Consider the following 24,120-nt stretch of genomic DNA (forward strand, 5'->3'; position numbering starts at 1 on the left):
GTCACTGCTGTCCTGTCACTAATCAGCTGTCATCTCATCCCAGCCCTGCTGCCAGATCATGGCATCCTGGAGGAGCCTGACACACATTCAGGGCTTCCTCTGCTCCCCTGCAAGGGAGAATGTTCCTGGGATTTTCTGGGAGACAGGGCTGTTGTCCATTGTCCACATCCAGTATTCTGTCCTTAATCCCTCCCTAGGCAATTCCTCCCCATAGTCAGACCATGTGCTGCTCGCAGACTGCCCAGGTTTATCCTTCTGGATGACCCCGTGCCCAGGCCCTTGCTCCCTCTCAGGAATGCAGGTGGAATCCATTGCATCACTGAGGAGTGAGGATGAATCCACCTGAGCTGACTGTGCTGGGCAGGGCCTTGCACTCCCATAGCAGACAAAAGGATGGAGCCTACAGGAGCCTCATTCTCACCACACCAGGGACTTCCACGGCCAGCTAAGGTGCAGCATCCTCTGCTGGACATTGACAAATCCAGGGATGAATCCAGAACCCCAACCCATTTGGATTGTCAGCTGTGACTGTCAGGTGACCACAGGGGCTGGGGCTGAGTCTCAGGGCTCTCTACAGCAGATGCCCAGCAGTCCTTCACCAGCAGCTCTTGAACACTAGTACATCTGAATTCTTAATCTTATTGGTGATGTTTATTAAAAATAAATAATAATATAATGAATAATCTATATAATAAATTAAATAATATATAATAAGTTAAATAAAACAGTAAATTTTTTAAAAAAGTAAAAAATAAATATAACAAAGAATAAAACAAAATTATAATACTGGATGCCAAAAAAGTAAAAGAAAACCAAAAAAGCTCACAACATTAAGTGCTGTGTAACACTCAACACCAGAGCCACCTCTTGGCCATGCTGCTGAGTCCTACAGGACCTTAGTCAGTCGTGGGGTAACTCCACTGTGCACATACCCTGTGCTTTTGCCCAAATTGTGACCCTGTTACCAGCAGGATGACCACATACCTGTGTGGAAACTGTCTTGAATACCCTCAACTTTGCATATCTTTTTCCAGCTGGATGTTTTAATGGCTCCTCTAAACACTTGTCTGGACCATGTTTCCTCCTCCATGGGCCATTGTGTCACTAATCAGGAAAGCGCATCTCATTCCTTCACCTCCCTGCTGGTCCTTCACCTCCAGGTCCTTTCTGAGTAGGTAATTTGCCCTCGGATCTGTTTGCTGTCACCAGGAGATGCATTAGGGTGCTGGTGTCTCAGGGAAGCTGGGGTAGAATTCTTGCTGTCAGTGCCAATGCTTTGGCTCTGAGCAGATGCCTCCCAAGCAGCCCCTACAGTGCAGTTCAGGCTTAGGTGGGGGAAATCTGGTGTGTTCCCTGCACTGAGAAAGGAACTCCCTTTGCTGGTCACCATCTGTGCCCAGAGCTTTGGGTGTCCCTGGGCTGTCCCTGCCCACTGCCCCATGCCATAGCTTTGGAAGGCCTGGGCTGGGCTTGTATAGAGGCACTGTACTGTGAAGCCAGATTTCCATTGAGGTTGTTCATTTTTGCTGCCATTTCCTTAATTTAGGTACTCTAGCTGAAAGATTGGTGGCAGTTCCCCCACCCCCACCCATCCCTGCTACCTGCCAGCTGTCCTGCCTGGACCACAGCGCAGGATTTCCCCACAGCATGTCTGCTCCATCCATGAGCAGACACAGACACCATCCTTCTGCCAAGGGACAGCATTGCTGGCTGAAGTCATGCTCGTTTTGCTTTACCCACATCTCCATTCCCCCCAGGGCCACCAGATGGGTGACAGACAGTAGGAGGTGGGTAGCTCTGCCTGGGTCTTTTCATGGCACTAAGCAGCACAGAGCCTTGGTCCCCAGCCTGAGGAGCTTCAGAAGGGGACTTTTGTCTGCTAGCTCACTGCCTAGTGCCCTATGCCTTGCCCTGTGGCACCTGCAGGTCCTGTCACACCTGGAGGAAAGGCAGCAGCTTCAGAGACTTCTTCCTCTGACTGGGAGATCCCAGAGCTACCTGCACAGCCAGGGCAAAACTGGATGGGTACCACTTGCAAAGTCCTGATGTTTTCTTCACACTCGTGGGCAAGGTGAACTTGAACTTGCCTCACTGGAAGGTCACTTCCCTCTCTTTGGGAAGTTTACTTCCCTCTCTCATGAGTTTTCCATGGCCAGCAAAAGCAGAGGAGCAGGAGCTGGGAGCAATGGGCACAGTGAGGGTCAGCAGTGCTGTGGGCCCTGGGGAATGTCAGGCCATCAGGGAGCCAGCCATGCCTGGCCTGTTTTGACATTTTCTCTTGACAGACAATTAACTGAGGGGTAATTGGCTGTAATTGCTGCTCAGGGGTTTAATTGCATCCCCCCCCTCACCTCCACCCCAGAGACACGTGCAAGAAGCAGAAGGGTCACTGGGAGCATCCCTGTCCCGCAGGCTGCGGTTCCTCTCAATTATAACTTCAAAGGGCTCCCAGGAGCTTTGCAGCTCGCTCCTTTCCCAGAACAATTCCCTTTGCATTGAAAATTAAACTCTTATCAGTGTGGTCAACCCCTTCCCTCGCCATGCCTCCTGTACCCCAGTTCTCCCCAGCAAAATGCCCCAGTGCCCCAGTGCCCTTCTCTCCCTTCTCCTTGCTTGGCACGTGACCTGCTGGATCAGAGGGAGCCTGATCAGCCCCTTTGCAAATTGCCTTTCTACTGACTAATTAAAATACTGATGAGATAAGTCAACATATTATTAATAATTATTGTATCATCTACTTTGATTTACAAAGTCAAACAGGAAATGATTTTGTACAGACACAGGGTATCTAAGGAGTTTGAATGATGCCTTGCAAAAGCTAATTAGAATGGGAGCACCTTGAGTGCTGGAGGAAGGCCCCCCATGCTGCCCATGACCTCCCCATCCACACCCACCAGCATCTTCTGTGGTTGCCCCACAGTTTCCCTCTTGCTGCAGGGGATGGGGTCAGCCCAGAGAGCTACTGGGCATTGCCACCCAGGCAGCTGTTCCAACATCTATCACAGAGTCATGGACTGTCCTGAGCTGGAAGGAGCCACAGGGGTCATCAAGTCCAACTTCTGGCCCTGTGCAATCCCAGCAATCCCACCTGGCATGCTCCATGTTGGCTTTGTTGGTGGGAATCAGGAAAGAACTTCAGAGGGGTTTGGAGCTCCCCATCCATGCCCCTTTGCTCCTCAGAAAGGGATGTACCCGGAGGCCCCTGGGCATAGTTAGCCAAGGGTGCTCCTCCTTCATCCTACAGTACCCAGAGAGAACACTGTCAGAAAGGCACCGGATCTGCTGGAACCCCCAGCTGAAAGCACAGACAGAGCCACAGGATGGTCTCCCAGCAGTATTTGGGCATTAAGGATAGGGATTTCAGCCCTGGGACTGAGCTACTTGCAGAGCCATGCCTACACACCAGGGGACTTATTTTGCCTGGGTCTGATCCTGCAGCCAACAGCCAGTTCATGGCTGGGATGAGCCTCATCTGTAATGGAGCAGGGTCTCCCTCTGCCCCAAGCCCACTCCATAAAATCCCATCCCCAGTCTGAGCTGTGCTATGTTCTTGCTATTCCACCTCCCTTCAAGTTCATCTCTTCTTCTCAGAGCACCAAGAGATATTGGGGCTCTCCCATGTGCCTAGGCCATGTCTCTGCTCTCACTCACTTTGATGTCCCTGTTGTATTTCTTGGGTTTCTCTTCCAAGCTGGAGCCTCTAGCTGGATCCAGCAAGTTACAGCTCAAGCTGTGGTGAAATTAATTTTCTTTGGGGGAAAAAAAAAAAAGTGTAGGAATGGAACAAGAGAAAATAAAGATTTAGACTGGTAATTGAGATAAAAGCTCATCTCCCAGTGCTTGTTCGGTAAATCCTGGGTTATTGCTAATTCCCCAGATGCTGGTCACTACCAGTAGTTAATCACCTGCAGTGAAGCTCAGGGTAGTTAACTGCCTGAAAAATCCCTCCTTAGCCACAGCAGTGACTGATTTCATGGGGATTATCTCCATTAAGGCCTCCCATCTAATGATTTATAGCTTCAATAACAGCCTTCTCTTTTTTTCCTCTCCCAGTGACAATGGGGTGAAGAGGTGCTAGGGCATGCTGGGAAGGAAAGTGCTGGATGTCTCAGTGGCCACAAAAGCTTTGCTATGCCAGGCAGACCTGGCATCCCTCCTGGAAGCTGCCAGGGGCTGGGGACACTCATTCCTTTGCACTGTAAGGATGGTGGGAGGCAGAGCTGCTGCCCCAGGGGGACACAGTCTCTCCTCTGCTCCTCCTCCTTCTCCTCTGCTGTGCCACACAGGCCCTGGGAGACTTATAAGACCTTACTCAGCTGCCCAGATATCTGCTGTTTGAATCTCTTGCCTTTCATAATCTGGCAAATATTTTATAACTGGTGTTGACTTTAATTTAAACTATTAGGCAAACTCCTGAATGCAGATGGAATCACATCATCCCCCGGTGTGTGCGCTCACCACGTTAATTATGATGTCCTCATTTCCATCTCGCTGGGGGATCTTATCACACTGGTGGGGCCAAGCTGAGCTTTGGTTCATAAAACCACTTCAACCCATGAACTGAGAGCCAGCAGTGCATGGTGCCTCATTCTTGAACCAGTGGTACCCAGTGTCACAGAAGCCCCCTCCTGCCCACAGAGCCTGGAACTAAGGTGAAACAGAAAAACCCCTCCAGTCATGGGGATTCCTGAAGCAGGTACTTCCATCTCCTTCTGGTACCTAAAAGGGCCTACAGGAAGGTTGGAGAGGGACTTTTTGTAAGGTTAAGCAGTGATAGAATAAGGGATAATGGCTTTAAGCTGAGGGAGGGTGTATTTGGATTGGATATCGGGAAAAAAATTCTTCCCTGTGAGGGTGGTCAGGCCCTGCCACAGGCTGCCCAGAGCAGCTGTGGCTGCCCCTGGATCCCTGGCAGTGTCCAAGGCCAGGCTGGACGGGGCTTGGAGCAGCCTGGGGTAGTGGAAGGTGCCCCTGCCCATGGCAGGGGTGGAACAAAATGGTCACTTCCAATCCAAATCATTTCTTGGATTCTGTGATCCCTGTAACTCCTGGGACCTGGCAGGGCCTATGGGACCTTGGTTGCCCTGTGACACACTGGGAAGATGAATCTGTGGCATCTGAGCCACGAGCTCAGGTAGCCTGCCTGCCCCATTCTTAGAGCACTTTCCCTGCAGGCCAAGTGTGGTATTTTGGGCTGGTCTCAGACTAGGATCTCAAGGGACCATGGGACAGAACTGACAGTGCAGCTGCTGTGCAAAACAGCACTAAGTTTGAAAGAGTGATGGTGCATATGCAAACTCTCCAAATTCACTCCCGAGGGTGGAGGTGTGGCTGATACCGACTGTTGCTGCTGCTTGGAGGTGGGCATTTTTCTCCTGCTCTGTCAACAGGGAGGATGCTGCCAGATCTGGGACTGCCACAGGCATGTGGGGACATGGCAGCAGTGAGCTCCATCTCCTCTGCCAGACTTGGGAGAGAAGTGAATGTCTGGAGACCAAAACCAACCAGACGAGCTGGAGTCAAAGCATTTTGGTGCATACAATAACCTCATCTTTCCCTTGCCAGACCCTCATAAAGAGCCCTGACTGCACAGGCAATGCTGAGGGGAGATGCATTGAGGGGTGTGCATTGTGGGGGACATCCCTGCTCACCCCCACAGCTCTGCCCTCACACTGTGTGTCTGCTCCTGTGCACAGCTCTGCTTCACTTCCCCCGGGAAACTCAGCAGGGAAAAGACAGGAAACAGATGTTGTGTTAATTTGTGCTCAATTACTTTCAACAGCGACTTCCACCCCCTCGGAAGCACCGCAGCAGCCTGAGCACAAGTAGCTGTGGGAGCAGGGAGCTGCTCTGCTCTGCAGTGCTGGCAGGGGCTGCGCCTGCCTGGTGCTGCACACACTTCCAGCACCCCTGTGCCCCCTGATCAAGCAGCAGGGCAGTGTCCTGGGTGTCACAGCACCTTTGACAGACTCGTCCCTGGGCTTGGGAAGTTGAGGGCTGCTGCCCTCATCACTCCGGCCAAGTAGACTTGTAGCCTGGCCCCTTTCCATGTTGTCCACCTGAGTACTGGAGTGCAGGGTACGTTCCAGTGATCCCAGGACAAACCTGGGCATTTCTGGGAATTCTGAAGACAAAATTTTTAAATGCATTTTTCTTCCCTTGGAATGGTTTGATTTTGACCCCCTTTGCCAGCATATTCCCCTTAAAATGAGCTTCCATTGTAGTTTGCACCTGGAGCTGCTGCCTTTTCCAGGTTGCTTTAAACTCTTTAGGACAGAGAAGCAGAGTTTTCTCCTAAATGCAGGAGAAAACTGGAGATGTATAAGACTGCAGTGACTGCTCTGATCACCCTCACACAAGCAGAAGGCATGACAACACCTCCCCAGAATTAGCAGGTCAGGGAGGTCAAACAAGGAAGGACATTCCCATCTGACAGGGGAGAAGACTGTTTTAAAGGTATCACTGATATCTCTTTCCTGTATCTCTTATCCTCTGGAGGTGTGCTGCCCTCTCCTAGCTGTGCCCTGCCCCTGCACTGCTGGCAGCCACACAGCGAGGCTGGTGGGTCCCTGTCCCAGGGATCTTGTCAGCTCCCACATCACTGGGGTGAAGGCTGCAGGCTCACCTTTGAGCTGAGCATCCTTCTCTCAGGACTGCTGTTTTGTGGCTAATGAAACACAAGTCACCACTCGCATAAGAAAACACCATTTTTGCCCTGTCAGAGGGTTTATTTTAATGTAATGATAATGCTGCCTAAAATATTTGTTTTCCTGCTCTGTGCAGCATGGCTGGGGATTTACTTGGCTCCCCCAACGCCCACAGACAGCTGGGTACACACAGGTGCTGAGGTGGGGGCCTGCTTCCTGCCAGCTTCCAGGCAGAGCCAGGACCCCAGGAAGGTGCTGGAGGGGGATGCTGAGGCTGGGGGGAGAAAGGTGGTGATCATTTGGAAGGCAAAGGAGCAGGAGTGCCAGTGCCTTCCTCAGTTTTTTGCAACACTGCATCTGAGGCTGTCCCTTACCGCTGGACTTGGACATGGGGGTGGGACTTCAAAGCCTGTTTCTAAATTTGGGGAAAAGCCAGATGGTTTGAACTTCTCCTCTGGTTCTCTTTCTCCTCCTCTTCTCTCCTAAGAATTCAGGGGTCCCAGACCCATCCATGGGGGTGTGATTGGAGTACTTGGTTTGAGCAGAAATGTGAGCTAAAGAGGTGGTGAGAAGCCTCCAGTGCAGTGAAAGTCTGTGTGTCCTGGTGAGGCATTTGGTGAGAGTGGAGAGGGAGATGCAAGCTGAGATTGAGCCCCCAGAAGTGTAATGTAGCCCCCAGAAGCTAAGTTCTACTTGTTCCTCACCTATGGAACTCATATCCAAAATATCACTACTTCTTCTCACTTCCTATCACTTAAACCCACTTAGCATCCCTCCCTTGTGACGCCCACGTCCCTGTCCCTCTAAACTCAACCAGACCGCCCTCCATTGCAATCCTGCTTGCTGCAACCTGCTTTTGCCAGTATCTCCTCCCCAGGTTTGCCCTGCAGCCATAGGTATATGGAATTTTCACCCCTGGCTGTCAAGCCATGAACGTACCGGTTCCCAGAGCCAGCCCTGATTCAGCTTCTCAGCTGGGTTGGGCACTGTGGGCTCACACTGAGGAGCCACACTGGCACCACCTTGCAGGGAAGAAGAGACTTCTGAGCCCCCATGAGTCCACATTTCTTGCTGACAGTCCTGTGCTCAGTAGATGCTTCCCCTTCATCCTCTGGTATCCACTCTGAAACTCCTTCTCCAGATGGAAAGCACCCAGTTTAGTTTGTGCATGAGCCACTGGAGATCCAGGTGAGCACAACTCAGGTGGTTCCTGCTGCTGCTGGAAATGACAGGCTGAGCACCAAGAAAAGGGACTTGCAGACATGACCTGGAGGGTTTGGAGCCCTCCCAAACACACATTGCCGTCAGCTTCTGCTGGGACCTCAGCTAGTGTTCCTTTCTGCAAGCAGGGCTGCACCTCCCACAGTGCTACAACTGGGTGTCACCGCCCAAATTAGTGCAGCTAATGAGTGCTCCTCATATCCCTTTGCCCTGTGGCAGCAGTGACCTCCTGTCCAGACACAGGAGCAGAGGGGTGGGAGACAGCACATACTCCTGCATGCTCCCTGCTCCCCCAGGGGTTGGGATCATCTGGAATGACCTGTTTTCTCTGTGCCACAGTGGGATTCGATCAATGAAATGGATGAGTTTTTCAGCCCCATCCACACCTACCAGGTCTGTAACGTCATGACCCCCAATCAGAACAACTGGCTCCGGACCAACTGGGTCCCGCGGGACGGAGCGCGGCGGGTCTATGCAGAGATCAAATTCACGCTGAGGGATTGTAACAGCATGCCAGGTGTGCTGGGCACCTGCAAGGAGACCTTCAACCTCTACTACATGGAGTCTGACCGGGACCTGGGCACCAGCACCCGGGAGAGCCAGTTCCTGAAGATTGACACAATCGCAGCAGATGAGAGCTTTACCAATGTGGACCTGGGCGTGCGGCGCCTGAAGCTGAACACAGAGGTGCGGGGTGTGGGGCCACTGAGCAAGAGGGGGTTCTACCTGGCCTTCCAGGACATAGGTGCCTGCATTGCCATCGTCTCAGTGCGGGTGTACTACAAGAAGTGCCCGGCTACAGTGAGGAACTTGGCGTCCTTCTCCGAGGCTGTGACTGGGGCAGACTCGTCCTCCTTGGTGGAAGTGCGGGGAGAATGCGTGGGCCATTCGGAGGAGAGAGACACCCCCAAAATGTACTGCAGTGCCGAGGGAGAGTGGTTGGTGCCCATCGGGAAGTGTGTGTGCAGTGCTGGCTATGAAGAGCAGCGGGATTCCTGCATGGGTGAGTCCCTACTTCTTGCCTGCAGTGCCTGCAAAGGAAGGGGTGGCTGCAAGGGGCTCTTGCCTCTTTGGGGAAGGGCTGAAGACAGACGCCTGCTCACAGAAACTGGGACAGCCAGTCTCTGTGGAGGCCCAGGGCTGTCCATGCCTTTGTGGCTGGCTTCATGCTTCCAAAATATGGGGCTGGTATGACTGACAAACTCTCTGGGAGTTCCTGTGGCTCTGACAGGTCCTGGTGCACAAGGCAGGGCTTTGGGATGGCGACTGGCTGGCATCAGGACAGGGGCTGCTCTACTTCCATCTTTCTGTACCATGGATCACTGGCCCAGAGATCCCAGCTCAGTGCCCCCAGCAGCTCTGACTGGTGCTGAGACCTCTGGTGTGCTCCAGCAAGTCACTACTTGGCCTCTCCAAAACACCCACTTCTGGAATGGGTTTAACAGGGAGAAAAGCCACAAGGAAAACACTGAGCTTTTATCGAACAAGGTCATTGCCTCCATCCCTCACCTCCCGGGGCTGCTGCAGAGCCCCTCATCCGGGGATGTGGGGAGCCTTCCCAGGGGCTCTCAGTGCTGCTGGGCAGCTTCGAGCTGCCGACTGAACAAACTGTGATAAGGAAGTGGGGTGACCAGCAGCAGGCACAGGCATGTGTGTATACAGAGCATGGGCTCCCCAGGAGAGCCCTCCACACAGATTTGTTTGCTCTCTGTTTCTTCATGGGATGTGTTGGGGGGGAGCAGCACAAATATGAGTGCAGGGCCTTTGTTTGAGTTTCATGGTAACGTCAAGTGGAGCATTTGTCTTAGGGAGGCTTGACTCAAGGTTAGGACATCCGACACCAGACTGGAACGGATCCAGGGGCTGCTGGGACCCACACTGGCCCCTGCAGGTCTCCAGTTACAGAGTGGGAAGGATAAGCAGAATAAATGCTTTTATCTGAAACTCCTCCTGTCTGTGACAGTTGATTTGAAAGTTGTCCTGGGATAGGTCTAATAACTCAGGAAAGGTCTTCCATCGTGTTAAAGAGTGGGTGCAAGATTTATGTGGGTCCAGGCATGTGCTACTGCAGGAGGGGCACTGGCGTGGGGCACTGGCATGGGCCTCCTGGGTGCCAGCCCCACCACTACAAGGAGCTGCAAGTTGGCTCAGACAGACAAAACAGCATTTCCTACTATTCCCCTCCAGCAGTCCTGTACTGCACACTCTGCCCCAGGACATCCCCACCCCAAAGGCAGGAGGCTGAGCAGGGCTGTGGCATTGGTGCTGGGCTCTGCCTGCCTCATTTTCATGTGATTCCTTGGATAGGTTTGCTCTCTCCGGGCAGCAAAGCTGTGGCAGAGCTCCTTCTCTGCCCTCCTGCCCATTTCTGGTGGGATTGTTCCTACCACAGGCATGGCACAGGAGAAAGCGTGGTCCAGCATGTGTCCCCAGATGTCCCCACAGACGGACTCAGACCCAGCAATGCTCTCTGGTAAAATTCCCCAAGCCTTGTGCCATCAGAAACAGGACAGAAATGTCACTGGACTTTCTCTGACCTCAGTGTTGTCTCACCCTCCTGCCTTCCCTGTTCCATTTTCTGGCTCCAGCACAGTTTGATGACTCGACATCGAGTGAACAGGGGCAGCACTTCCTTTCCTGCATCTCCTTTGGTGGGGCAGCAGGACATATATTTACACATGAAGGCACACAGATGCAAATCTCTGATCTTGTGCCTGATTGGTTCATTTTTCAGGCTGAAAAGTGCCTTTTGGGGATGATTTATAAGCCCGGTGGATCTGTTGGAGTTGGAAATTAGCCGTTTTAATTGTCAGGAGGACAAAAGCAGGATTCCAGTGGCTGTCGCCCCAGCAATTTTTCATTCTCGGTCACAGGGATGAGATGGTATAAATCACTCCTTGTGGCCCTAATAATCTTTCTATAAATATCAGGGAAATTCATTTTTTTGCTTAGGGAGAGGAGGTGTAGAGGGGGAGAAATTAGAAAAGATACTTTGCCTCTATGGCAGTGTTTAAAATATGATTCCAAATTAATTTCCTTCTGCCTTTCACAGCTGGACGCCTTATTTGTCAAAGCTAAAGATGTTTGAAGAGTGGAGGTTTCTTCCCCTCCTCTTTAACATTCATTTTTCTAAAGGCCTGCCAGAGTGATGGAAGACAGCTCATGAAACCACACCATAGTCAGGGCTCTTCCCCGTCCTCCAGAGGAGAAGTAAGGCACTATCACAGACCTGGGAAGGAAGAGGTGAGGTGGGATGTGGTGAAAGATGTGGAACATTGGGAACTTCTTTGCATCTCATCCCCATTACAGAGTTGTAGAATCCCAGACTGGTTTGGGTTGAAAGGGATCTTAAAGCTTATCCTATACCACTGTCTGCCATGGTCAGGGACACCTTCCACTTGAGCAGGTTGCTCCAAGCCCTGTCCAGCCTGGCCTTGTAGGGATGGGGCTTTGCTGTTACCCATCATGTTGGATCCTTCACTGCCCTTTTTTGGGGCAGGGGGGTGGTGGCTGGGGTCTCTGACTCCTGCACTCATCCCAGCAGGATCCGCATTTCGCCTTGCTTTGATGTCCTGCTGTTTGCCATAAGGATGTAAGGGGCAGTTTCCATGGGATTGAGGGGGCACTGGGATGAGGATCATGAAGATGCCAGCTGGCTTGGCACTGAATGTGTCAGAGCCCCCACACAGCAGACATTTGTCACTGTGCCTAATGCCTCTGCCAGATTCCTCTCCAGAGATCCCCCTTCTCCCTTTCTCCAGCTGGGGCTGGGCACATGTGCTACAGTGCCTTACTGGACAGAAATGGGATTTGAGCCGGAATTCCTGTGTCTGTTGATGACATCCTGAGGTCTGCCAGCTCCTAACATTCCCAGCATTTAATCCCACAGCATCTTGTGCCACAGCCACCCCAAGGATAAAACTCCTCCTGGCACAGCACAGCACACTTGTTTTTCCCTCTGTTTTCAAGGTTCTGAAAGACTTTTCTTCCCTCACCCTCTAACCCACAGCTTTGGACTGCTCTTTCCTCCTTGAAATGCAACAGTCCACACATGAGACATTAACATCTCTTACACACAGCAAATAGCAACTGCTCTGCCTAAACAGCAGAATAAGCAAGAGCAGGAGGGAAAGGGATCTGTCCCAGAAATGTATTAGATAAGGAGACAATCAGCATAATTTGCCTTATTGATATGCAGCTGCTGTGCAGGACAAATAAGATACCCATTTCAATGAGGTCAGTGCAATTAGAGGGATGGGAAAGGCAAGACTGGTTGTGCTTCTGTGGGCAGGGAAGGGCACATAATCCACTTCCCCAAAGGCTGAGAGCTGGGGCATGAGTACCCTGTCCTGTGTGTGGATGGATGGAGAGGTGGACATGGAGGGTGAGGCAGGTGGGGGCAGTGGCTCTTCGACCACAATCCTCCTACCAGCCGTGGTCAGCTCCTCTTTGGGGAGGGCTGTCAGGCTCCTGAGCCACCAAGACCTTGGGTTTTGGTGGTGGTCCTTGGTGGATAGACCTTGGTCCTTGGACCATGTAAATCCATGGTCCTTGCATCAGGGTCCCCCTTTTGAGTCCAGTCCAAATTATTTCTTTGGCTGCATCTCTCACCAGCTATCAGTGAGCAAAACTTCAAGTTGGGCTAAAATCTGTTCAGCTGCTTACAGGTTGTACACACAGAGGGAGTTCATTTGCAGCATCAGCAGCAGTGCCATGGCTATAGATCATGGTGCTGCTCTCTGGGAGTTGACACAAATCCATCCAGCATCCAGCCATGGGAGACCCCCAGGAACATAGAATCTCCCAGGAAGGGTTTTTGTTAATAATCGAGTAGAAAGGAGGGCAGGTCATCTTTCCTGTTGTCAGAGTGGGTGGATGAGCCTTTGGCAGAAATGCCACTCCCAAAGAGCTTCTTTGTTGAATATCCATGGCTTTCAGGAGCTGTTCAGACATTTCTGTCTGAAGTTTGGAAACAGGCATCTTATCCTCTGGGTCTTCTGGTTGCTCTGGCTGCTTTCCCTCTGTTCTTGGGACCTTCAGTTTGGCTGTTCCCTTTAGATGGAAAATAGTAATGAAGGAGCAGGAACTGAGCAATTCCTAATTCCTGCTCCAGCAGCCCATTTGTACATGAGGATGGGTGTTAGTAGCCTGAGTGAGAACTCCACCAAACACAGGTCTGCTGTGTGTGGCTGAACAAGGATCTGGCCCTGGGTTAGATTTTACCCAGCTCTGCTTCAGCAAGAAAATGGCCTTTTTCCTCTGGACAAGAGAAGAGAGGGACACTGCCACTGCTGGGACCCTTTCCCCTCCAGCCCCCAAAATGAAGGAGAGGTGGGAACAGATGAAGGACTGCTGAGCTCTCTCGTGCCTCCTGTGGTACACAGCTGGTGGAAATGGATCTGGAGAGTCTGGTTAGCAATCTGGAAGCCAGTTAATTTTTTCCAGTTGGTGGGATTCATGCTGATGAACCAATCAGCAGATTTAATGTACCTTAAAACTTCCTTGTGGGCAACTTTAATCGAGCAATTAAAGCACCATGGCATTGCTAATTAAGAGGAGAAAATACCCAGCTTGGTAATTATGTGCTTGTAAATACAGTTTTGTATCCTTGGACATTTATGAAGGAAGTCCCACAGCTGGTGGGGCAAGGGGGGAGCAGAGCTGTGTGGAAGGAGGGGAAACCCTATGCAGGTGCACCCCACGTACTGTGCTGGGGGTAAAGCCTGGCACAGGGGCAGGGAAAGCCCTGGAAACACCTGAGGAGAAACATGCCAGGTGAAGACACTGGATGGGGCTTGGAGCAGCCTGGTCTACTGGAAGATGCCCCACCCCATAGGTGGAATGAGATGGGCTTTAAGGTCCCTTCCAGTCCAAACCATTTGGTGATTCCATGGTTCTATGAGAATACCCTGTTATTGCAGCTCCAAGCAATCATCTTGGAAGATGTTCCCGTTTTCTTGGTGTGAATTTCAAGAATTTCTGTGCAAGTCCCAGCACACACATGGCAGGCCCAAGCCACAGCCTCACCTTCCTGCAGCATCCTCTGCCTGCTCTCTGGGTACCAGGCTGTACGTGGTACCCAGAGCTGGTGGCACCAATGTCCCAGGTGTCCCACACAGAGGGATTCTGCCATGGGTGTACAAAGACAAAGCTTCTAAGGCCAGGAGCAGAAACAGTTCCAAAGTGGTGCTGTGGGAGTTATGCAAAAGTCCTTTCTGTGATGCCAGACAAGGGAATCAAAAAAAGTTGGTGACTCACAAGATTTTCATTGTGGTTTGCAAGGCCATCAGCTGCTCTGTAAAAAAAAAAAAGAAAGAAAGGAAAAAAACAGTTTGTCTTCCAAGATGCATAAGCTGTGACTAACTAGGAACACAGAATCACAGAAAGGTTTGGGTTGGAAGGGGCCTTAAAGTTCATCTCCTTCCAACCCCCTGCCATGGGCAGGGACACCTTCCAGTACCCCAGGCAGATCCAAGCCCCGTCCAACCTGGCCTGGAACACTTCCAGGGATGCAGGGGCAGCCACAGCTTCTCTGGGCAGCCTCTGCCAGAGCCTCAGCACCCTCATAGGGAAGAATTTCTCCCAGTATCCCATCTAGACCTGCTCTCTTTCTTTTTTCATTAGGAAAGACTTCTCCCCCCAGAGGCTTATCCAGCCTTGGGGTGGGAACCTTGGATTCACACTTGTCTCATACCAGGACCTCCAGCTCACTGCCACAGACCTGGCTTCTAGGCTTGAACCCCAAGGGTGCTGGGCTGTGTGTGAGTAGCTAATTCAGCCCAGTGAGATCACTGGAGAAGGCAGGAGGCAGGACAGGGTGATCCCAGGATCTCCCACCTCTAAAATGCAGTGGCTAATTGCATTTGCTTGGAAAACAAAACAAAGCAGAACCCTAGCAACTAAACCCATTTATTTATTTCTCTACTAAGGAACAAACAAAAAGGATGGAGGTGCCTGAAGAGCACCACTGTATCTCACCAACACAACAATATAGGGTTTGTTCTTGGCTGAATATTTTGTGTGCCACTTTTCCTCTGAGTTTTCTGTGTTTCGGCGCTGACAGAAATGAAGGGTGAGAATGATAGTGAGCTGGAGTTCAGGGTAGTGATGGGGATTAATCAAATTTTATTTGTGCTCACCAGGTCTCTGTGGCCCTCTGAGAAGTGGTAAAGAGCTGCTGGGCTGTGATGGATGAGGACATTCACCAGTTTGGGAATGTGGTTTTTCGGGGGGGATTTTTTGTTTTGAACTCTTCCATAAAACTTGGCTGCCTTTGGGTGGTGAACACAGGCTGTTCCTCTGGATTTCCTGTGTGCAGGTGCCTGGGAAGATGTTGTTGGGGAGTTTGGACACAGAGCACAAGAAAGACCTGGAATTTTGCACCAGTCCTTACACCAGGGACAGTGTAACAAAATGGGGGGTGGGGATCTCAAATTCCCCACCGGCACATTCAGAGGCTTGGTGAGATTGCCTTGCATGGAGAAGATTCTCCTCATCCCACAGAGCAGTAGGGCCCTGCCAGAAACTTGTTCTGCCCGCGGCAGGAGCTCCAGATGCCACTCATGCCACTGTTTGTGTGAGGGCTTCTTCCCCTTCTGAAAACAAGCTGCTGCTGCCACTCCTCCAAGAAGGAGACAGAGATCCAAAGGCTGGTGGAGCTCAGCTGTGTGGGGGCGAGGGCTGTGCTGGCCCTGGGACATCTGGGCACCCTCATTTTACAGCTCAGCCCCTCTACACATCCACAGCCATATGGATGTGCTGAGAGGGCTCACATGCCCCCCACAAACTGCATTCCAGCTCCTGCCAGGGATGGGATGAAGCTCTTGGTGTTCTGTGTGTGCTTTCCTCTTTCATGCCTCGCAACAGGGACACAGATTTACCTCCAGCACTGTCACCTTCAGGCGTGACACCCCTTCCTCTAGACTATGTTTTCTGGGTTTGGTTTCGTGAAATCTGTGGGGTTTTTTCAGAAGCTTTGGATACTTCTGTCTAAAACTCTTTGACAAGACTGAGTCTGGGAAACAGCTTTTTTCTAATTCTGGCACTAGGCTGCCTGTTTCCAGTCTACTCCAACAAGCTGTAGCCTTTCCCTGGATAAGCTTTATTTAAAAAAGCCTTTGCTCTGAGCATGTCAGGCTGTCTCACCTACACAAGTCTGCACAGCCTCACCTCCACTCCCACAGAAGGATGTCTGCACCAGGCAGCAGAGCAGCACTCATAGCAAACTGGGACTTGGGTGTTTCCTGCTTTTATCTTTTATTTTTTTTAAGATGTGGGAGAGGCAGGTGTGTGTCCAACAGTACTGAAATCAGGCTGAATGGGGATGTGAACAGCCTGGTCTAGTGGAAGGTGTCCCTGCCCATGGCAGGGCTGGAGAGCTGGATGATCTTTGAGGCTCCTTCCAAACCAAACCATTCTGGGATTCTGGGATTCTATGCTAGAGGTGTGATTCTAAGTGATTCTGTGACACTAACACCTGCTGATTTTTCTGTGGCAGCATTGTGCAGATTTCCAGTTTGGGATGCAGCCAGTCTCTACAACTGTGGTTCCAGTTTTCCCAGCACTGCAAGTGGAATTACTCCACTTGGAAGGGCAGGACCCTCCTAAATACAACTTGTTCTGGTGGCAGTGAAATCTGGGTGTTAGCAAGAAGGATGCAGGGTGTCCTTTGCTGTGTGTGCCATTTGCTGGGAGCCCCAAGCACAGGGTCTTGCTGGCTTTGCAAAGCCTTAATGGGTAAAAAACTCCTCATGTTTCCCCCTCTAAAAGACTCAGGGATACAATAGGGTATGAAGTGGGTTAATTGTGGGAAGAAGTGCCAAGAAGTGGGGAAGTGATATGAGGTAGAGTCTGGGGCGATAGGAGACATGTTCAGGGGTATGTAGTGGTGTGATGGGTTGTACTGGGAGTGGGAAGATCTGTGAACTGTGCAAAGGAGCTGCAAGGTGGGAGTGGGGCTCTGGACAGGCTAATGTGGTGCTCAGGGGCCAGAGGTGACCAGGGCTGAGACAGTGTGGAGACAAGCAGCACAAGGAGGGTATGTGAGCACCAGCAGGGCCGTAGGACGAGGCATGACCTCTGGACCAGGAGATTACTGAGAGCACCAGCCCAGCTAGGCCCCCAGACTCCCTCCAGGCCACTGAACAGCCCAGACCTTGGGCTGACCTGGGATTGCAGGGAAAGAGAAGCACAGCCCTGCTAAAACAGAAGATTTTGGGCAACGAGGCAAATGTGTCATTTTAAGACATGACTGAGAATAGCTGGCTTCTGTTTCAGTGTCTGTGTCATATGGGAGCTGAGATTTGAGGCATCATACTGAAACTGGATTGAAAGGAGGCTGGGATTTTCTGTGCCAGCTTGTGCAGCCTAGGGGGCTCTGGGACTGGTGCCTGACTCTGGCTGTCACAGTGGCTGTGACACCTTTATTTCCATCTCTATCTCTTCCCAGCATGGCCAAAGGGAGATACATGACTGCTCTTCTGCTGCTTGCGGATGCCCAGATCTGTTGAAGGGTCAGGAAGGGTGGCACCAGTGTCACACAGCTGCCCCATGTCACCCTCAGCCATGCCCTCACCCTGCCCAGACCTCCTGAGCAGAGGACAGAGCCAAGAGAGAGTGACATGGGGGCAGTGCTCGCATTTGCAGCCCCACTGGAGCAGCCCTTGGTGGTCCCACCAGGGCCACCTGCAGAGCACTGTTTCCAGGCAGCCACTTGAGAGGGAGAGGAGCAGCTCATTCCCTGCTAGTGTATCCTTGGCAAGTCTATCCATCATCTCTTGAGCTCTGCCAGCTTATTAGCAGATGTTCTGTCCCCAGAGGATGGAGAGGGAGTGAAACAAATGGGCCAAACTCCAGATGGCTGGCAGGGCCCTTCCATGTTCACTGTTCCCGAGACAAGCCTGCTGCTGCGGGGTCCTTTGAGCAGGTGACACATGAGAGTGGGGCTGGTGGGCTGGGAAAACAGGCAAGGTGTGCAGTGCAGGGTAGGGGATCAGTGGAAGCTCCATGGGATAGGCCCAGACAGGTGTGGAGTGATCACTGGGGACTCACCTGTGCGATCCAGGGCTAGAGATGTGCTCTGCCAAGCACAGGTTCAGCACTGGATTTTGTAGGCTCTGCTGGTGACACTGGGATCACTCAAGTGTCTGGGCTGCAGAGAGAATGTAAGTGTGCAAGTCTTGAACTGAGTGGCAGGTGAAGGGCTCCTCCTGTCCCATGTGCACTGCAAAACCACACTGTGCATGTGAGATCAAACTGCAGGGACAGGCAGCCAGGGCTGGCTGTTACAGGGTGGCATGGAGGACATTGCAGCACTTCTGGTGGCTCACAAAGAAGAAGGACCTGAGCTCCTCAGATTCAGAGCAAGGATGTCAATTACATCAAATAATGGGAATAAAAGAAACCGTCACCTTCCCCAGGGCTCCAGGGAGGGCACTTCTGGCAGGTGGCTATAGTGACTGCCGTGAAGACAGCAGAACAACCACTCTGCACCTCTCTGCTGGGTGGCTGCAGATTTGGGAGGATTCTGTGTGTGCCACAGCCATGGCTGTGGAGCCCAGTGTGTTTCAGACCTGGTGCATTTGATTGAATTTTTCCTACTGGTCACTTCTCTGCTGTTTGCTCTTCCCAGAGCTAACCTGGGAGGTCCTGGTCTTCCACATGTCACTGGCATGGCATGAGAGAGCTCAGTCCAGAGCAGGACATACCTGGCATCCTGTACTGAAGTTATCTTATACTATGTGCAGGTTTGAGCTGGTGACCTCTCCCGTGCCTGTGAAAAGCTTTTCCCTCTAAAGTGGGCACTGAGACACTCAGAGGTGCATGAACCCCCAAGCAGTGCCTGTCCCAGCACCAGGTGCTCCCCAGCCCTCCCTGTGTGCTCATGCTGTCCATGTGCTGGGAGCTGGCTCCCGATGGCTCTGCCCTGGTGCACAAATTCACCTGTAATTTGTCATTTAGTATAATTTTCCCTTGAGTGCATCTAAAATAATTGTGACTCACTGCTACAGGTAATTAATGGTTTTTTTACAGCATTAAATGCTAAGTGATTACAATTGCTCTGTGCAAAACTGCTGTGCTTCGTCTTCCCATCCTTCCTGCTGCCTGTCTCTCCGTACCTGAGGTAGCCCTGATTTCTCTGCCCTTAATTAAACAGTGGTGGAGGGAACCACTCCAGTGCCTCTGAAGTCACAAGTTGCTGGTTGCTGCGTAGGTAGAGATGATGGTTTGCAGGTCCAAGCAACATTCACACAAGTTAAAGGCAGCAGTTCCTGTCCTGCATCTGCCCAGTACCGACTGGGGCTGTCCCATTGCTCAGCTCCCATCCGTGGTCATGCAGTGTCTTCATTCTTTCCCACATAGAAAAACTGGGAAATTTTCTTACTTCTGATTTATTTTGGGTTTTTTTCCACCAGCTGGCTGCCTCCCAGATTTGTCCCCATATGAGAACAGGATGTATCTGTGCTCATCTCAGTCTTACACCCAAAACCAATGGGCTGCAGACTGGAGGGTGCTGCATCAGGGGGCACTTGGCAAGGGCAGAGTCCCTGAATCTCTTGGTACCATCAGGACCAGTCAGAACCAGAGCCTGCCAAATGTCTCAGGCTGTCCTTGGGAGGTTTGCTGTCCAGCTGGAAATGGACAGCAAACCTCCCCTGAAATCTGCATCCTCTGTGTTCTCTCCTCTCCTGATGCCCTTGAGGAGGTGAAAGGTGCCAGAAGAGCTGGGGAACAAAACTAGCCCCAAGCTGCTGCGATTTCACATCTGCCTTCCCTTGCATCCCCAAGTTTAGGTATTTCTGCTCCTTGCCCTGATGCCTTTTGAGGAGTGGAGAAGCAGAAAATTAGGAACAAAGTCTGAAACTGCTGGGATTTGCTGTAGCAAGATGTGACACCAGCCTGTGACACCACCTCTGGCATGTGCAGCACGTGTCCGTCCTGCCAGTGGTGTCACTCCCCTGCTGTTAACAGAGCATTTGGTGTAAAAGTGCCACAGAAACTGGTGACAGAGCCTGAAGAGGGACCAGCAAGTGCTCCCCACACCAGGGATGCGTGACTGGAGCACTGCCTTCAGCTGCCATTGCTGGAGTAGCTCAGTTATAAAAAGGCCCTTGTGTCACTGTGCAGTGTGTGATAGGTGGAATGTACTGGTAGCATCAGTCAAGGGAGATCTGTGGCAAGGAAAGGAGTGTTATTAATAAGAAAACAAATCAGCACCTTGAAACAGAACAAACAGCATGGAGGGACACAGCCCACTGAGGATGCTGGATCACAAAAAAAAAAAATCCTTTTACATGCCTGAAAGCAAAGATTGAGGCTGTATGCAGATCTGGTCACTGGAGGTAAAGATGAGAAAATGAAGGTATTACTACCTCAGTGGGAAAAAACAGAGATGAGTCAGAGTCAGGAATAATCCTTGAATCACTAGAACTGGTCCTGAAAGTACCTCACGAGTACAGGGACCCAGACAGAGCCTGCTTTCCCTTATTTGGAATCTGAGTCTGCAGGAGAGGGCAGATCCTTCCACCCCGACAGATACCTGACATGCCACGTGTCACTCTTGAACAAATCAATTTTTTAATGAGAGACGAGCTGTTTGTGTGACAAATGATCTACCTGAGGGGCTGCTGGGAAAAGGGGATAAGATGAAGCAGAGTGATGGGCATGGGATGAGCTCCTGCATCAGGAGGAGGCAGAGGAAATGCAAGCAGGTTGTATTGTCAGAAAAATCTTTTTTCCAAGGCTGTCTCATTTGGCCTGACTGTCCCTCTGCCTCCAGAGGGAGGGCAGCAGGCGTGCAGTGCCTTTTTGCTGTACTATGCAACAAGAGAGGCTCTTTCCCTATTGTTTTGTGCAAAGGAACTTGTTGCTCTGTGTGGCAGCACCCCAGGGTCTTGCAGAGGGACACGGAACATGTCCCAGATGTGGAGATTTAATTTCTGAAACCTCCCACAGAGATGCTTTTGGGAACTTGGGCATAGCCAAGGTTTGTGGCAACCACCATGAAGTGAGGACTGTGTTGTAAATTTGCCCCATAAATGGTATTTTGGAGTAGTTGCCAATAGATTTCCAGTGTTGCATGGTTTGATCCTTGCAGTGTTCTCTGTCCTGAGGGCAGACAGTAGCTGGACAGGCAAAGGGGCAAGAATACCTGGAGTTTTGCAGGCAGCTCCTGAACAGCAGAGGGACTCCAGTTTGCTTGTGAAGCAGTGGGGAACAGGTGTCAGGATGGCAGTAAGTGCAGCTGGGGGAACAGAAGTTTCCACAGAGCCCAGTTTCCAGATGAGCAGCTGGAGGGGACTCACCCAGGTGCAGGGGAGAAAGGCTGGTTTCCTGTGCACTACATGAGAGCAAAGCTGAGCTTCGTGCCGGTGGGATCCTCTGAGCTGTGGGATGGTCCTCATCCAGGCACATCCCTTTCATCTCTGCCCTTCTCTCTGCAGCCTGCCAGCTGGGATTTTACAAATCAGCCCCTGGGGACCAGCTGTGTGCCAAATGTCCCCTGCACAGCCATTCGGAGAGCCGGGCAGCTCGTGTGTGCCACTGTGACAGCAGCTTCTACCGCGCTGTGCAGGACCCCCCCTCGGCCGCCTGCACACGTGAGTACCCCCTGAGTATCCCCTGATGTCTTGGTTCAGGGCAAATTTGGGACAGAACCCTCAAAGGGGTTCCTCCAGAAGGCAGATTCAACTGGCCCCTCCCCACAACTGGTTCAGGGAAAAATACTTCTTTGGAGAAAAAGTGGACAAAACTTTTTATTAAAAAAGAAAACCTAAACAATATTAAACAATGAAACTTCTTGCTGCTCTAGAAGAGGGACAAACTCAGAAAAATCCCTCCTGGGCTGCAGCTCGGCTCACTCAGTCTCTTATATGTCCCTCTGGCACTGGAAATGCCACGGCCCAGGCCCAGCCCGCTGGGCCACAGGTGCGAGCTGCTGGTGCTCTTCTTGGTGTTCAGTCCAGAGCAGGTTTGAGCGGGTCCAAAGAAAAGGAAAAGCCACAGTCCAGGGAACTTCTTTGCCTCAGTGAGCTAAAACTAACTAAAAGCAAAGTAGAGCTCTGTCTCGCTGTCTGTCCATCTGCTGACAACACAGTCTGGGAGAAGGAATGTGGAGGAGTGAGTGCAGTTTCTGAAAACAAACTCCATGCTTCTTCTCCCCCCCTTCACTCCTGGAACAAGTCTTAAAGGTGTAAAACTTATTATTCAGCATAAACAGAACAGACGATTGGGGATAGATAAAAGCATCATACAGTCAACCTAGGACAACTGAGTACATCCTGAATACTCCTGGCTGCCCTGTGCCCAGCTATGCTGCACTGGGGCATGTGTTGCATCCTCGGACCTGGCTGCTGCTCTTGGCTGAGCCCAGCACTCTCCCCTGGCCCTGTACCTGCTGCCCAAGATGCTCCACCAGCCCTACAACCCTGAGTGTCTGTCTGGCATGTGAGCTGAGGGCTCTCCTTAGCTGCACTCCCTCACTGCCTCTGTGTCACCCCCATCCTGCTGCTCTCCAAACGCCACTGACCAGAGTCAGTGAGTCACAGAATCATTAAGGCTGGAAAAGCCTCTGTGTTTGCCAAGTCCACCCATCAGCCCAGCACCACCACCACGTTCACCACTAAACCGTGCCCCCAAGTGCCACATCCACACGTTGTTTGGAACACTTCCCAGGGATGGTAACTCCACCATTTCCCTGGACAGCCTGTCCCAATGTCTGACCGTCCTTTCTTCGAGGCAATTTTCTCAAATACCCAATCTAACCCTCTCTTGGCACAGCTTGAGGTCATTTCTTCTTGTCCTGTCACTTGTTACCTGGGAGAAGTGATGGACCCCTGCCCCAGCTCGCCTTTCCCAGAAGTGCACTGGGTGGTCAGACACCCCTGGGTAGCCATGGGGTCAGTGCAAGTGTTGCTGTGCTCTCCTCCTCTGTGGGTGGACAGTGACACCAGGGTTTGTCATATGGCTCAGCTTTGCAATAGTGTGCTTTGAGGGGCCTAGTGCTATTAAAAGGGGACAAGAACATCCCAGGGGGAGTCCTCCTTTCTGCAGTTGGTCCAGGAGGACAGATAGGTGTGGCATTGCTAGCTGAGGCCAGGGCGAAGGAGCGATAAGCAGCACCTGACTTGTGTTTCCCTAAGGAATATCCACCCAAGTTTATTAATCTGCCAAGGAAATGTGAGTTCACCTTTCCCTTTAGGTGAGCATATCCAGCTCATCAACTGCGGCTCTCCCCGCAAATCTTCATGCTTCACCATTGCTTCCTGCTTCCCCCAGAACTAACATCAGCTCTTGCTGTCTGGCATTTGGCATCCTGATCCTGACCACTTTACCTCCAAGGCATTTCACCCTGTGGCCTGCCTGTGTCTTTGCTCTCTTGTGTCTGGCACATTCAGTGCTCTGAGCAGTTCTGTGTTCCTTGCAACAGTGTTTGTGAACTCAGGTCCTGCTGCCTGAGGCACATCTCCATTGGTCCCACACTCCACCATTTCCAATACTCCAGCAGCCCTCGCTCTGCCTGAATCCCTGCTTCTCTTCCAGGGCCCCCCTCTGCTCCCGTGAACCTGATCTCCAGTGTGAACGGCACCTCTGTGACCCTGGAGTGGGGCCCACCCCTGGACAAGGGTGGCCGTGCGGACATCGTGTACAACGTGCTGTGCCGGCGCTGCGCGGGGGACGCGGGGCCATGCGAGGCCTGCGGCAGCGGCATCCGCTTCGTGCCCCAGCAGATGAGCCTGGTGCAGGGAGCGCTGACTGTCACCAACCTTCTGGCACACACCAACTACTCCTTCTGGGTGGAGGCTGTCAACGGTGTCTCCGACCTCAGCCTGGAGTCCAGGAGAGCCGCGGTCGCCAACATCACGACAAACCAGGCAGGTAGGAAGAGCAGACCCACCCCTTGGCCTGTGGAGGTGATGCTGATGTTGCTCTGGCATTGCTCCAGGCAGTGTCTGCAGGAGCCAGAACCTGCTCTAGCAGCAAAGGGCTGGTTTGGTGATGGGCTTGGGACAGCCAAGAAATGGGACCCCTGTCCCCTGTGCTGCTGGAGGTGGGTTCAGGGAACTGGAATGGGCTGGGGACAAGTTGCTGCCCAAGGTAACTCTTACCCTTCTCTGCTTCTGCTTCATGGTGTCCTTTTCCCTTCTCCGTTCCCTTCACTTCAGCTTGCAGACAGTGTTGGAGGCTCCCTTTCTGCAGGATACAGGGGACACAGAGAATACATGTTTATTGACAGGAACATTAAGTGGAGTAT

The 24,120-nt window shown here is 51.8% G+C and overlaps 1 protein-coding gene across 1 annotated transcript in view; it reads left to right on the forward strand.

Annotated features, from left to right (window-relative positions):
• The window catches only part of EPHA8 (EPH receptor A8), a 52,676-nt gene that overhangs the window by 14,107 nt on the left and 14,449 nt on the right, over window positions 1-24,120 (forward strand). Inside the window, exons 3-5 of the mRNA XM_053997340.1 lie at window positions 8,208-8,871; window positions 21,311-21,466; window positions 23,409-23,744. Coding sequence (XP_053853315.1) covers window positions 8,208-8,871; window positions 21,311-21,466; window positions 23,409-23,744 — 1,156 coding nt within the window. The remainder of the gene's footprint in view (window positions 1-8,207; window positions 8,872-21,310; window positions 21,467-23,408; window positions 23,745-24,120) is intronic.

The sequence above is a fragment of the Vidua macroura genome, chromosome 23, assembly GCF_024509145.1.
Source record: "Vidua macroura isolate BioBank_ID:100142 chromosome 23, ASM2450914v1, whole genome shotgun sequence".
Lineage (NCBI taxonomy): Eukaryota > Metazoa > Chordata > Aves > Passeriformes > Viduidae > Vidua > Vidua macroura.